This window comes from Rhineura floridana, chromosome 8 (assembly GCF_030035675.1).
Source record: "Rhineura floridana isolate rRhiFlo1 chromosome 8, rRhiFlo1.hap2, whole genome shotgun sequence".
NCBI classification, from domain to species: domain Eukaryota; kingdom Metazoa; phylum Chordata; class Lepidosauria; order Squamata; family Rhineuridae; genus Rhineura; species Rhineura floridana.
The window spans coordinates 34,676,346-34,692,201 of record NC_084487.1 but is presented as its reverse complement, the minus strand read 5'-3'; the positions used below and the strand labels follow the sequence as shown (position 1 = coordinate 34,692,201).

Below are 15,856 nucleotides of genomic sequence, written 5' to 3'. Positions count from 1 at the left end.
TATCAGACATCAATTTCCCTAGCGTCTAAAAGATGCTCCCCATTATACTTGAATATTAATCTTCCCCCAGAAATGATAAGTACGTGTTTAGATCATCTTACGACTCCCAAATTCCGTTTAGCTTTTTCTAAAGCAAGATTCAATTCCCTACACTCCGCGATTTTGGAAGGGAGATTTAAGGGGATCCCCTACGAACAGCGCATATGCCCATGTGGCTCAGATATAGAAACCCTTTCTCATAGTCTTTTCTGTTGCCCTATGTATTCTCAACTCCGTTCTAAATATCTTAAGGAACTACTGTTAAAGATCTCCAACAAGTCCTCTGAAGCATCTGTTGCCTATTTACTCTCGGGCTTTGATAAACAAACTACCTTCCAAGTTGCTAAGTTCATTTATGCAGCCCAGCAGAAACGAATTGTTTACTCTCATACTTAATTTGTGCTTCTAACGTGTATTCCTATGCTATCTTTTTTTTCTTTTATGTATGGGTCTAAGACTGTAAATAAAGATTGATGGATACACAAGGCTCTGGGTGCTTATATTCACCATGAAACAGATCTAGGACACAAGCCTTGTGCAAGGATATGGGGTGGAGAATTTTCCATTTCTAAGACTGCATTGTCTGTTAAAATAAGTAGGTAAAAATGAATAGATATAAAGCCAGTCAAATTGGGCAGTTTTAAAGCTGTAATTAACTTAACAACTTTAGGCGTTATTGTTAACTTTGCAACTTTTTTGAAGCATATTTATTAAATAACTACCTAACATGTGCTCACACTATATATTTGTAAACAAGAAAGAGTTGTAGATGAAAACACATAATCCAAATATGGCAAACTGGATGTCAGCCAATTTACAACGCAGGGAAATTTTGGGGAGAATGCCCATGGCTGTCCTTCATACTCCTCTTCCTCACTTTGTAGACCATTTAGGATGAACAGAGACCCATCTGTGTACAATCAGGAATGCGTGAGAGCCATTTGCAGGCTCTTTTTGCTTTCAAAAGTGATGGACGGATTGTGGGGAGGGAGGCAGCACACTCTGGTTCATTCAAAACATACAAATGAATCAAATAATTTCCTCACATTGCACATAATCAGAGCCCTGGGCTACTGGGAGGAAGGTTGGGATATATATATAAAAAATTATAGAACTCGCTATAACAAAATGGAGTGATTGCAACCAACGTGGGTGGCTTTAAAAAGGGATTTGACAAATTCATGGAGAATAAGGCTATCAGTAGCTATTAGTCATGATGGTTATATATTGAAAGTGCTGTTGTGCTCATGTCCTGCTTGTGAGCGTTTCATAGGCATCTGATTAACTATTACCTGAACAGAATGCTGGACTAGATAGGCTTTTGGTTTCATCCAGGAGGGCAGCTTTCATCTCATTCTGTGTATAGGATGCCTGCCTAAGACTCTTACCCTGACATTTGCTGAATGTATATGCTAGGGCTTCATTTGAACTGACCCTATGTATAGAGCACTGAGTCTGGCTGTGGGTGAGTAGCTAAAAGCAGAAATGCTGAGGATCGGGATGTATCTTTGATCTTTTTAATATATACAGTTACATTCTTGGACTAAATCATGAATGGCTGGTTGTGACACATAGTTTTCCTCCACAGAAGTATTTTTAGAATGGTTTTGATGGAGGCATAGGTGGAAAGTGTTATGCTAAGTTTGATTTTTTAACTCGGGCAGGATCTGTAAGCAGAATATTTGATTTCTGCCTCCTCTTGTTCACAGAATTTTCCTGTATAATCTATATGGATTTTCCCATGCCTACACAAAGCATTTGCATAGTACTCTAATGGAAGAAAATACTGTATTGCAAAAAGGCTGTTTGTTCCATAAATCTGCATAAATTATGCAGATTAAGTAGATTTGCATGGATTGCTTAATGTGACATCAGTTTGTCAGAATATTACAGATGATCTTACCGTGAGGTCGCATGCATTCCATGGCAAGTTTCCTCACGGGAAATGGTAACCTTTGTTTACCAAGTTAAACACATGTTCCTGTACAGTGCTCTTAACTTCCATAAAAAATGAATAGTAGATCTTGTTTAATAGCAACCTTTCTTCCTGTAGGTGGTTTTGGTGGCAGCACAGCTGTACAATGGTCAAGTGTTCTGGTGATGTTAAATATTATACCTAGGCTGCCAGAAAGATCAAAATCAAGTGTACTTTCATTGTTTGTAATCACTTACAACAGGGATGAGGAACCTGTGGCTCTCCAACTGTTGTTGGACTCTAACTCCCATCACCCCCCACTAGCATGGCCAGTGATGAGGGATGATGGGAGTGGTAGTCCAACCGAATCTGGAGGGCCATGGTTTCCCCATCTGTGATTTGCAACATTATTTCATCATTTTTGGAAGCATGACTCATTGCAACACTTATTTTATGGGGACTTTTGCTTTAGTAACGGAGTCCCCATTGTGGCTGTTCAATATTGGGCAATAGATTGCCTAATAATGACGTCAAAGAGGAAGTAGCACTAGAAGTAGGAGGGGTTTCATCTTCCACTGTTCTCTCAAATTATATGTCCCATCAAATTAAATGACCTAAGTATAGAAGACTCAAGGGAGCAATAGGAAGTATTATGGCAAGCAAACCATAAAATTGCTTTTAAAAAAATGGGGACTACATTTTCCAGGGTGAACTGTTACTCAGCAACAACTCCAAATGTACATCTAGTAAGCTGGGTGAAGATACAGGTGCTCTTGAGATATCACTTTTTAAAAAATTAATGAGAAATGGGATTGGCCTCCCTTAAATGACAATTCTAGTCATGTTATCTCCTTATATTTTTGCAGTGTAAATTTTTGCTTAATTTGCTTTAAATATAAATTCAAAAGGAAGCACCCTCACTTTCCCCCCTTCCTATTTAGAAAGATACTAAGTATTTTATAAAAGAAATTAAACATGGAGGGCTCTGCATTACAGACAACCAAGGAAACTAAGTAGGACAAGCAACTGGGAAAGAGGATCTAAATCAAAGGCTAAGTATTAAGATCATGGTTATCAAACCATGGGACAGACCGTGCAATACCTTGAAGGGGTAAACAACTTTTCTGGGAGGGTTAGGACGCTGTGGGAGATGGAACCTTCTTCTCCACACCTGCCAAGACATGGACAGGTTAAATATCTTGTTGCAGTGGATCCTCGTTCATCCATATTGGATTTGTGGAGATGGCTGCTTCCCCACTTGCCATGTTACAATTCCATCCTTGTTCAGAAAGAACCATTGCTTTGTTCTAATTTTTGTTTTTGAGGGATAAGAAATGTTTCACTCTATTTCTTTTCTTGATGTCTGTATAGGATTAATGCCGCCTTCTACAGATCTTTGCATGTAACAGTGGGTTGTATGCACACATAACCCAATGCAAGGACCTCTGCACAACCTGTGGTGGAATATTTGGTTCTAAGATTTTGGGAGGGGGGGAATGTTAGAATAAGTTTTATTTATTAATTAAAACATTTATATCTCTCTTCCACTGTAAAAGCGCCACTCAATTTAGAAAGTGGACCCAAAATCAAAAACATTTGAGAAATACTGCATTAAGGGTCATCAGAAGCAAAGGCAGTAAAAAGGTTATGGATTTTAAGAAGCTTTCTAGATGCAGAAAAATAGTGGGCAAGATGAATGATCAGAGGAGTTTTATTCTTAAGTGTATAGTGTGATGCAGAAGCAAATTGATAAAGATGAGAAACTGATGAAGAAACAGAAGGCTTAACTGAACAATTTGATTATGCCAGACATAATGGAACAAGTTTTTAATTTGTAATCCATGAATTTCAACTGACCTTTTGCAGGAAAACATAATTTATGCTGCTGTAAAATGCTTTTCAGTTTAAGCCCGGACAGGTTGAGCAGGTTTCTCTCTTCTGTAATAGGCTTTGCTTGCCGATGCCCATTGATGTGGTATACACCTGGGTGAATGGCACAGATGTTGAGCTGATCAGGGAACTGCAACAAGTGAGGAAACAGATGGAGGAAGAACAGAGAATAATGAGGTAAGAACCTTTCTCTGGAAGGACAGAATGATGAGTTGCCCTTGCTGGAGGCAGAAAAACAAAAACTATTATTTTATTTATTTATTTTATTTTTATTTATTATTAGATTTATATCCCACCCTTCCTCCCAGTAGGATCCCAGGGCAGCATTTTTTTTGCAAGGAGGTGAGCATCAAGATGCTGCACACTTTTGGCAGATTGATATATTTTTCAAAATTGCTTTTGCAGACTCTTGACTTACTTCCATGAAACAAGTAGTACACAAATTGACAGTCGCCTACTCCTTGAAATTGTCTGTCCCTATGCCAGTTAGAAAAAATTGTCCAGAGATTTCATTTTAGAGGAGTTTGCAGGTTACCTGTTCCATACAGCTGGTGTAATATTTGAAAGGGGACTTGAATGTGGGAGGTTAATAAGTTGATTCACACTGGAATTGCTTTTGCAGGGTTGTTCGTGCAAAATCTCAGTTTATTGAGTTTCTGTTAAAGTCTCAAAGGTGGAAAAATAATTAAAATGTCTGTGTATATTGACTGTGTTTATAAATCGGGGTGTTAATAGTTCCATGTTTACTTGTTCTTCAGGGAAATTCTTGGAAAGAATGCAACTGAACCAACTAAGAAAAGGTAAGAAATAATATGAGTGTTTTTTGTTAGGCTTTCCATCATCAGTTATATTAATTTCTATATGGGCTTTAATTGATACTGTAATTTTGAGTGAGTGAAAATTAGCCAAGATAAAAGGGATAGGGCAAAACTGGTAGTTATGTCTAAAAGTAAACATTTCATGTAATAAAATACATCTGGCCACACAAAATTAGACTTTGGTGGTTATTCCATATGATCCATACAACTCTAAAGCAGTTTGTGTGATGTCCATGTGGATGTTGTCATGTTTTATTTTGACCTCTAACTGTTAGAAGAATGTAAATGATGTGGCAGCAAGGCCCATGTAAATCTACTTAGTAGTTGCCAAAGGACAGCCTCCTTAAAATTATCTGATGGCAAAATGAGACAAAAAGGGTTAATGTGTGGGGTCAACAAACACCCCACCTAAAGAGAAGAAAGATGTGGGCTGCACATTTGCATAGAGCAAGGCCGAGCTATGTTGGAATTAGGAGGACAGCCAGGGACAGTGGCACAAGTGCTTGGTGCTGTCGGGGTATGTGTTATTGTGTCATGAGCCTTGACTGGAAGTGATGCCTTAACCCATCACTTAGAGTGATCAGGATACATGGCAGCAAATTAGCAAGGCAGAGAGTCTTATGAAAGACCAAAGCGTAAGGAGGTAGTAGAGACTTAAAAGGGAGATGGGGTGGCTGGTTGAAGGATTCTTTCCTTGGGGGTATAGGGAAGTGAACTGGGGAGAGTAAAGATTGTGGGTACTCCAAATCAGTCTAATTCAAGGCCTTATTTCAGGATAATGGTGGATCATGTCTTTTTATTTAAAAAAAATTATTATTTCTCCTTTTTCCATCACACTTGCATTCATTGACATAAAACCCATAGTGCTTAAAAGCAAAACTATACACTATTGAAAAATGCTTATATTTAAAACATCCAAGCATAGTCATGATAGTATGTTCACCCATAAATATGTGCAGCTTCTATGGTTGTGGTTATCTGTACTCGTGTAGTATCCTAAATTATGTGCGTAGTAACAGAGTACATGCCTACGGCCATACTACCCTGAACGTGCCTGATCTCGTCTGATCTTGGAAGCTAAGCAGGGTCAGGCCTGGTTAGTACTTGGATGGGAGACAACCTGGGAATACCGGGTGCCGTAGGCTTAGAGGAAGGCAATGGTAAACCACCTTTGAATACCTCTTACCATGAAAACCCTATAAATATATCCAAAAAAGATTAATAGGGTCGCCATAAGTCGTAATTGACTTGAAGGCATATAACAACAGAGTACATCGACTGCTTTCTAATTCATTTCTGGCTTCTGTATTTGCTCAAGCTGAGCAAGCTTTACAGGCTGTATGTATGCAATGCACTGTGACATATGACAAATATTTTTAAAACAATACCTTAATTACAGATCTGACACGGGATATATTTCTGCAAAATATGACTACAGAGAAAGCAGGCAATACCATCTTTTTGGGTGCTTCTTAATCAAACATTAGTCAAAGATAAGTAGCCACATGCCAGTTTGAACCTGAGAATAAGCGTGACTTTGCTTGCTATGTTGATCCTAGTGAGAAGCAACTGGAGTGTTTACTGACGCACTGCATTAAAGTGCCAATGCTGGTCTTGGATCCATCTTTGCCAAGCAACATCACTATTAAGGACCTGCCATCTGTCTATCCCCTCTTGAGATCTGCCAGCAATATATTCTCAGTTGCAAAGCCAAAAAATCCTTCTACGAATGTTACCATAGTTGTTTTCGACAATTCTAAAGAAGGTAAGCATCTATTTTAGTCTTCTCCCATTAATTGAAAACATATAGTTTACCATAAGATTGCTACTTTTTCAGGGGATTTTTCTCTAGGATATTTTTTTTCCACTTCTCTTGTTGCAATGATTCAAAGGATGTCAGTAGATAAACTTAGTAGGCAGAGGAGAATGTATCCTAAAAATAAGTCCTCCTTAAATGTTCTAGAAACTTGATCTAATAATATGCAAAGAAATATGTACACGTAGTGATTTTATATGCAAAAATATCAGTGTCAATGGTGCCACCCTAATAAAAATAACATCTCAAGACATTTCATCAATTATTTTATTTAAAGGCCAACTGCTTACAATTTCTTAAATTTTCAACAACAGCAGAGGGAGATAGAGAGAGAATATGTATTCTTGAAGGTGGCAAAATGGGGAATATGTCATTATCCTCTCATGCTGCACGTCTACTTTCACAATGAGGTTAGGTATGAAGAACGTACCTTATGCAGCCAAAATGGCACCACACACACACAAGAGCCTTGGGAGAACCCTGAGGGCTGCAGACACATTTAAAGGGGGAAAACTCTTGTAAAGTGGGAGGGACAAAACAGCATAATGAGGACTGTTGGGGGTGGAGTGGGGTTTGAAAACTGGAGGGAGGGGGTATTAAATGGAATTGCTGGGATCCTGAACAGGACTTCATACTCCCAACATTTTGTTACAGGTCCCAGCGAGACATCCCCTTGTCCTGGCCTGGGCATCCTGATCTGATCAGGGTATTTATTTTAGGTCAGTTTCATCCACCAGCTAACAAATTTTGCATTTGGCTTTAAAATGTAATAATAACCAACTCTAATGGATGGGGCAGGTATCCCCATTCTGCAGTGCTTTCCCAAAGTGTCCATAGCAAGTATATGTGAGATCTTAAGAATTTTATTTAAAAATCTGCAGTATATTGAAGTCTTGACCCGTGCTTTGAATTCTTAAATCTCCCAGCTGAAGATACCCATTCTCAGATGTTAAAGGAGAGCAGCAGGCAAGCAGCGTGGAGGGGCTATTTGGTATGTCTCTTTTAAATGATGTCAGTATATTTACTAGAAGGTTAGGATATAAACTTGTTTGAAACTATGACCTCAGTCCTCACTTGGATCTGAGCTCCTGTTTTTAAAAATCCTTTCTTTCTTTAATTCTTCCTTCTTGAATATTCCTGTGATACTTTCTGTCAATAGCAGTAGGAACAAGAGAACAACTTCAAGGGCTACTTTGAGGACAAGCCCAAGATTTTGGTAGATTAGTGTAACCATTATTATTATATACCATTAATGTTTTTATTGCTTTGATTGAGATTGAAGAGCACTGTATGTTTTTCTTGCATTTTTTGTTTTTTATCTTTGTAAGGATTTACTGTAATAATTTTTTATTGTCCTTTGACTGTAATAAATATTGGTTGATTGATAATGCCTGTGAGACTTGTAAATAAAATTCTTATGCTAAAAGTGAATTTATCACCAAAATGTTTTAGAGTTCTCCTCTAGGGCACAGTGAAAAAATTAATGTTAATCCTTTAAAAAGAAGAGAAATATGACATTTCCTTTCTTATAGACTACCGACAAAGAAGTTCCTGGCTTAGTGATAATGCAAGACTTAGTTTTCCTCAAAGGCTTTCCACTTACATTCAAAGAGACAAATCAACTAAGAACAAAACTGCCGGAAACCCTTGCTTCCAAGATAAAGCAGGTGAGTGTTGGCTAGATCAAGAGCAAAATTGAGCAGAGAAATTGTGGAGTAAGTCTTCTGCTAAAAGTCACTTTCTCCTTGTGTTCATGTCAGGCTGATTTTCTGCTGCCCTTTTACTCTCTGTCTACTATTTATTTAAAACATGCTAAATCTGCATTTGAATCCAAAAAACGTCTGTTGGGGTTGGCCTAGTTCTGCTTGATGCAGGAAATCTAGGAGGTCAGACTAGATGGCCTACAACACCCTCTCCAAGTTTCTGTGAGCCCTGCCACATTGTTCTACAAGCTGCTGGAAAAAGGTATAGTAATATAAATTGTGTACCTGCAAGATAACATGTGCCAATTTTCCAATTGCCCAATAAATACCCCTGACATGCTTTGGTAAAGAGGTTGCCCCATTCCTTTTAATCTGAACCCAATAAAGGGAAGATCATCAAATTCCCTTAAGCGTTGGTCAATGCATACAGCTGTTTTGGCCTGGATTCTGTGTTGCATATAGCCTATGTGCACTATGCCTAGGAAGACATTTAACCACCAGCCATGTGCTCATGCATTAGATAGAACTTTTACATAGGGTCTATGCAATTATTCCATGGATGTTCTATGAGTTAAAGACGTAAGAGCTGGAGAAGCCCAGTAGGATTTTTGTCCTCCTGCCCCCCTTTAAACAGCAGATCCATGTTATAAGCCCCCATCAGTTTTAAAAGTGGTATGCAGCATGAGAGGCTGATGTTTAAGTGACACAAATGCAAATCCCCCTTACTCACCCAGAACTAGGTATGTAGTTATTTGAATCCCAGCCACTATCCTCGCTCAGATTCCTTCATTAAATCCTTCCTACGAGGAACCGTGTTCTAACAATCTAATCCTAACTATTTGAACCCCAAGTATTGTTTTGCTTTCTGTTTTCAAAAGTGGATACAAATCTGAATTATTTGAATGTATGTTTAGCTGTTATATCACTGTACCTTCTGATACTTACATCAAGTTGAGCTTTCAGCTGATTACTTTAGATAATTGGTTGAATGCATTTTAATCAATTTAAATTGCATAATTTTGCATTTAAATCAAGCAATGAAATTCTGTAGGGAAAAAAATCTGTAAAATAGTTAAGGATGCATGTGGAAAGAAGTGTGTGAGTTAGTCCCATAGAAACAAAGAAATTGTATTATTTCATGCTATGGTGCAAAATGGCAACATTGTGTAGAAATTTGTGTTTGGCCACTAGGTGTCACCCAACTCTTCTCAAATCTTTGTGAATGCTTGGGTTCAAAGTTTTGCAAAGGTGACCTATAAATAAATATTCCAAATTTGTGCCCTTCTTAGGCCTGAAAGTTTGATGCCTGGATTTTAGATCTGTATTTTGCTGCCAGTGTAGGTGTTAGCATGTGTTTTTAAATTGGTTTTTTTAAAATGTGCTTTTTAAATTTGTATATTTGTTTTTAATGTTTTTAATTGTTGTAAACTGCCCAGAGAGCTTCGGCTATGGGGTGGTATATAAATGCAATAATAATAATAATGATATGATAATAATGATAATTTACCTAGCATAAACTAGAACGTAAGAGTTGTCATTCCTAATTTTTTTATATAAAGTTTGAATTTGATGATAATCATGGTGTAAGAAAACCCAGTGTTTGACCAAACATTCCCACCGTAGTAGTTATTTCAAGCTTGCATAACCATCTTGTATTGACGGATGTTACAGGTTAGCATCTGGGACAGAGTGTGTGGGAAGGGCTTTCCATTAGATTTGTTTTTAAAAATCCAGTTCCTTAAATATTTGATTTGGGTTAAACAGGACTGAATTTTGGCTGTAAAACACTTACAGAACAAATACGTGGCACGAGACTGGAGCCAAGCAATACCTGGGGGACAATGACCTTTGTTCCATGGCTGTATTTAAACTGATTCTAATAACTTCTGCTACCTCTTCCTGAACGCATTACAGCTGAAGCCTGTGGCAATAATGTTATTTATAGACAACATTGGGGATTATTATTTCTTCTTTAAAAAAAAACTTAAAACATGCAGATAGTATTTGAAAACATTGTACAAGCTGTGTTAGATATCAGAGGCTGTATTCCATGCAAGAGGCATTATCAAAGTTCAAGGATGTATTCCAGCCAGGCAAAAACACTCAGGGTGCAAAGTGGGGCCAGTCAGCAGTGGGGCCTGGGGAGAGTTCTGAGGGCCAGATAGAGAGGTTTGGAGGGCCACATTCAGCCTCTGAGTCTGAGGTTCCCCATGCCTTTCTTTATGATTAGGATAATATTGGATTTGGTATGTCTCTTGGACTGTACGTTAGTTCTGGGGGGTCTGCTTAAAATGTTACACTCTGTTTCTGTTGAGAGATCTGTTATCCTGCATATGCACGTTCCTGTAGATTAGATTGTACCTACTCTCTTGCATTGTAATATTCCTTTTTTATTTGTAATTTCTTTCCAGATTTTTGTGTTATGGACTCTAGGGGTCAAACTCAACTTCCTATGTTGGGATAGTTAAAAAAAACCAAGCACTATGTGTAGGGGTCCCTGGTTTTCATCGAGAATCATGATGTCATTTAACCCTTCCTTCCCAGCTATGATCCCAACAAAAATCCAACTTCCAACTTGGGCGTTAGGGAAGAATGTTCACATGGGTGCCAACAGGAGCTTTTTAAAAAAAGTTTAATACTGGGGGTGGGGAAGGGGATTTTTGTCAGGATCATAACTGGGAGACTGGATTAGTTTTCATCTTCCCCTGTGCTGCATTCCCAGTGAAAATCAGGGAGCCTGCTATGAATAAAATTAAAAATCACCTGGTGTGGTTGCTAAACAGATAATTAAAATAATAATGTCTAGTTTGACTCCAGGTCTGTAGAGCCTATGCACATTGGAAACATGGGAATGAAATTGTTCAACTGTCCTTCTTTGAGGCTTGTGGATTGAGCTCATGTTGTGTAGGGTTTACATACATGACCCTGAACCATGCAGTTGTTAGCCCACATAAAACCCAGGAAACCACTGCATAGACCCTATGTAAAAGTTACATCCAAATCATGCATATCTGTGCAGCACTGATATGTCCTCTACAGAGAGAATACACAGGCTGCATGCGCTGAGAACCCTGTCCAAACCTGCTCTGTATGTTGACAAACACATACAAGATAATTTGCTGATATTCCCTGTTGTGAGTTCAGTTTAAGAGAACTAAGCAGGACTGGTTGAAAACAGCTTCCCTTTTCCCCCCAAAGTAGATCAAGGATATTTATTGGGCTAGTGCCCTTCCCTAGGGCTGCTTAAGAAAGACCAGTGCATCTTGACGGAAGGCAGAAGCGAGACCCTGGAGCAGATTACCATCAGCTCCTGACACAAACATCAACGGGCCTTTATTTATTTATTAAATTTCTATCCCATCATTCCTCCCAAAGGAGCTCAGGGTAGCAAACTCACAAACATTAGAACATCTAAAAATAATACTAGTACAGATGCAGACTGGGAAACATCTCTCCTTTAAAAGCTTTCTTGAAAGAGGAATGTCTTCAGTATGTGCCGAAAAGAAAACAGAGGTGACATCCAGTCTAATATTGAATGGGAGGGAATTCCAAAGGATAGAGGCCACAACACTAAAGGCTAGATTCCTATATTGTAAGGAACAGATCTTCTGAAAAGATGGTGTCTTCAGGTGGCCTTGACCTGCGGGGTGCAGTGAATGATTGGGTATATAAGGGGTGACACAATCTTTCAGGTCCCCTGGTCCCAAGCTGTATAGGACTTTGCCAGGATCATGAAGTTAGCCTGGTAGCTGATTGGCAGCCAGTGCAATTTCTTCAGGAGTGTTGTAACATGGTGGCAATATCCTGCCTCAGTGAGCAGTCGAGCCATCATATTTTGCAGTAGCTGCAGCTTCTGGACCAATCTCAAGGGCAGCCCCACATAGAGCACATTGCATTAGTTCTTTCCAGGGGAGAAGTGCACAAGCCCAGGGGGAGGCTAGGTTCAGGGCATGCCAGGGCCCTTGCGCATCAGCTTGCCCTGGGCCCTGTCGAGAGGCAGAGCTGGGGTCCCGAGGGGCTCGGGAAGTTGACAGAAGGGGATTCAGGTGGATGGCAGAGGGAAGGGGGAGGAACTTCCCCCCTTTGGAGTGAAGACGAAACAGAGGAAATGCCAGTGATAGGGTCGCCTAGCAACGGGGAGCCTGAGAGCTCTGGAGTTTCAGAATCCTTCCTGGACATTCCCACGCCCCCCCTTCTCAGCAGCTCAGAGCAAGAGGGAGGGCTGATCACAGCAGAAAAGCGGAGAGACAGTTTACCATCAGCCCCTCCCCTATCCCCCATAATGGAATCGGAAACTTCAGAAGAGGAGGGGGTGATGCTTCCCCCCTCACCGCGCACACGCAGACAGCTGAAAAGACAGGAGAGAAGGGGGGGAAGACGGGCAGTACCTGAGGGGCAGTTAAGGAGGAGCGAAAGGTTGCGCGCCCGTTTGGCCCCTTCTTAAAGAACAGGCGGGAAGCAGTCCCTTGCTCTGTCAACTTTCTCCCAATGCCGCAGGACCTGTAGCCCTGTATTGATTCATGAGAAGACGCAGTCTTTGTTTGGACATTACCCTAATAAAACACGAATTACTTACAACCTCTGGTCTGGTTCCTGAGTCTCATCCTGGGCCTGACAGCTTGACAGAGCCACCTAAATCACCCTCAACGCTCTCTTCACTTGACTGGGACAAGATGTCAAAGGGAGCAGCGGGGGGAACGAACCCCATTTCTGAGATGGAAGAAGTGAAACTCTTGAGGACTAAGGTAGCTGATTTGCAGACGGATGTTCAAGCCCTGCTAGCAGCAGTCCAGGCGCTGAAGATGGATAATCAAACCTTGAAGGCCACGATAGACCAGATGCGAACAGCCCCTCCAGCTGCCGCAGTAAAGGTCCCCATTGGACTGCCCCCAAAATACGCGGGACAAAGTGATCAGTTGGCAACTTTCGTGGCTCAATGTGAGTTATATCTGGATGTCAGGCACACGGAATTTCCAGACGATGGGGCTAAAGTAGCCTTCGTGATTAGCCTCCTGGAGGGGGAAGCTGCAAAATGGGTGACTCCGTATCTCATGAGAAAGGATACTGTCTTGAGAAGGTACAGAGGATTTATAGAGGAGATGACCGAGATGTTCCAAGACCCGCAAAGAGCTGAAACAGTAGCGCGGCAGCTAGGCGCTCTGAAGCAAGCTAAAGGGACTGTTTCCGAGTACACTAACGCTTTTAAAATCCTGTCCCAGGAAACTGGTTACAATGAAGCCGCCCTGATGTTTATGTACCGGAGTGGATTAAATGCTGAAATCCTGGATGAGTTGGCCAGGACCTCCCCCCCCCCGCTGACCTACCAGGGCTCATCCGGCTATGCCTACAGATAGATCACCGGATGGAAGGAAGGCGCCTGGAAAGGAAGCAGGAGGTCCCGAGATACTCAGCCTCGGCATCCCGCAACAAGACCCTTCCCACTGCAGGGATGGCAGGTAATGCAACTGAGGGACAGGGAGGGGCTAGGCCAAGACTGTCGGAAGAGGAAAAGGAAAGACGCCGCCGGGAACGTTTATGCTTTTATTGTTCAAAGCCGGGCCATGTGGCCAGAGACTGTGGACTGAAAGGGGGAAAAGTTGAGCCGTCGGGAAACTAGAATACCCAGTCCACGTGCAGGCCGGTGGACTGGGGGCAGCATTGTATAAAGGCCCCCCAATGATCCAACCTCCCTCAAAAGGGGTGTTGGTCTTGCCTATTCGGATTACAACTTCCAGAGGAGTGGTGTTTAATTCCACGGCCTTAATTGACAGTGGAGCCTCCACAAATTTTATTGATGCAAAACTAGCCAAGCGTCATGGAATTTCCTGGTGGAAACTGGACGCTCCCCTAGCCGTGGAGACCATCGATGGAAGACCCCTGAAGTCAGGAGGGGTGACACAAGCCACGGAGGAAGTGAAACTTCAAATCCCTGGGCATGATGAGTTCATTTCGCTATACATGTCAGATCTTTCGAACTTTGAGGTGATTCTGGGAATGCCCTGGCTAGCAAAGCATGAACCCAAAATAAGTTGGAAGGAGGCGGTGGTGTGGTTCACCTCACAGTATTGCCAGGAGAACTGTCAACCTGAAGGAATCAAGAACACCTTAGCGGGGGCAGTGCATGAGATTGAGCAAGTGACCCTGCCGCCGAAGTATGAAGAATTCAAAGATGTATTTGATGAAAAAGAGGCAGAGACTTTACCTCCCCACCGCCCTTACGACTGTGCGATTGATCTCGTGCCAGGAGCCAGCATCCCATCGGGAAGAATCTGCTCTCTCACAGAGATTGAGAGGGAGGCCCTGAAGGAATTCCTGGATAAAAACCTGAGGCGAGGATTCATACGCCCCTCACAGTCCCCTGCTGGAGCACCACTGTTGTTTGTGAAGAAGAAGGGGGGGAACTCAGACCCTGTAACGATTATCGCGCATTGAACCAGATCACCATCCCTAACAGCTACCCGCTGCCCCTGATCTCAGAGTTGCTGGATCGACTGCGCTCCGCAAAAATCTTCACAAAGCTGGATTTGAGGGGGGCGTACAATCTGATCAGAATGAAGGAGGGAGACGAATGGAAAACGGGATTCTTGACCGCTTATGGGCAGTTTGAGTACCTGGTCATGCCGTTCGGACTTTGTGGAAGTCCAGGAGTTTTTCAAAAGTTCATGAACGACGTGTTTAGAGACCTGTTGGACACGTATGTAATCTGTTACTTAGATGATATCCTGGTGTTCTCAAACAACCAGGAAGACCATGATCAGCATGTGAAAACAGTGCTGAAGAGACTGAGAGAGAATCACTTGTATGCCAAGTTAGAGAAATTTGACCTCCAGTCTTTGGACTTCCTGGGGTACCGAACCTCAGCGGAAGGAGTGGAGATGGACCCAGGGAAAGTAAGTTGTATATTGGACTGGGGCCTGCCTAATACCAAGAAGGATGTACAACGGTTTCTAGGGTTTGCCAACTATTACAGAAAGTTCATTCCAGGGTTTTCCAAATTAACAGCTCCTCTGACTGACTGCTTAAGGGGAAAGAAGAAGTTCCAATGGACAGAGAATGCCATCAAGGCCTTTGAGGAGCTGAAGAGAAGGTTCGCTTCCGAGCCCATTCTGTGCTTTGCTGACCCGACCCGCCCTTTCGTTGTGGAAGCAGATGCTTCTGATTTTGCCATCGGGGGGGGTCCTTCTGCAATTAGACCAAGAAGGGAAGGAGCTGCACCCCTGCGCGTACTTCTCTCGGAAGTTAAAGCCTGCAGAGAAGAACTACACAATATGGGGAAAGGAGCTGCTGGCCATCAAGGATTCTTTTGAAAACTGGAGACAATACCTAGAGGGGGCCTCTCATCAGATCGAAGTGCGCTCCGACCACAAGAATCTTGAAAGCCTCCAAACAGCCAGAAAACTGAACCAGAGACAGATAAGATGGTCCCAGTTCTTCACTAGGTTTAACTTCCAGATTACTTACCATGCCCAAGCCAAAAACCAGAGAGCGGATGCCTTATCCAGACAGCCACAATACAAAGAAAGTGAATCTGAGGACCAACCTCAGTACGTGATCCCGCCAGAGAAATTAATGTTGGGATCCTGCCAGCCTTCATGGGAAGAGGAACTCAAAAAGGCAGAACAAGAAGATACAGACATGCTAAAATATCGGCAGGAGACGGGACAAGGTCAAGACT

General features: G+C 41.7%; 1 protein-coding gene and 1 non-coding gene across 2 annotated transcripts in view; both read left to right on the top strand.

The window, feature by feature from the left end:
• The window catches only part of GNPTAB (N-acetylglucosamine-1-phosphate transferase subunits alpha and beta), a 67,387-nt gene that overhangs the window by 11,205 nt on the left and 40,326 nt on the right, over positions 1-15,856 (top strand). Inside the window, exons 3-7 of the mRNA XM_061638857.1 lie at positions 3,902-4,021; positions 4,603-4,644; positions 6,222-6,427; positions 7,405-7,469; positions 8,011-8,145. Of these exons, the coding sequence (XP_061494841.1) occupies positions 3,902-4,021; positions 4,603-4,644; positions 6,222-6,427; positions 7,405-7,469; positions 8,011-8,145 (568 nt within the window). The remainder of the gene's footprint in view (positions 1-3,901; positions 4,022-4,602; positions 4,645-6,221; positions 6,428-7,404; positions 7,470-8,010; positions 8,146-15,856) is intronic.
• Positions 5,689-5,807, top strand: LOC133363453 (5S ribosomal RNA). Its single transcript, XR_009757678.1, has one exon. It is a non-coding gene; the product is annotated as a 5S ribosomal RNA (ribosomal RNA).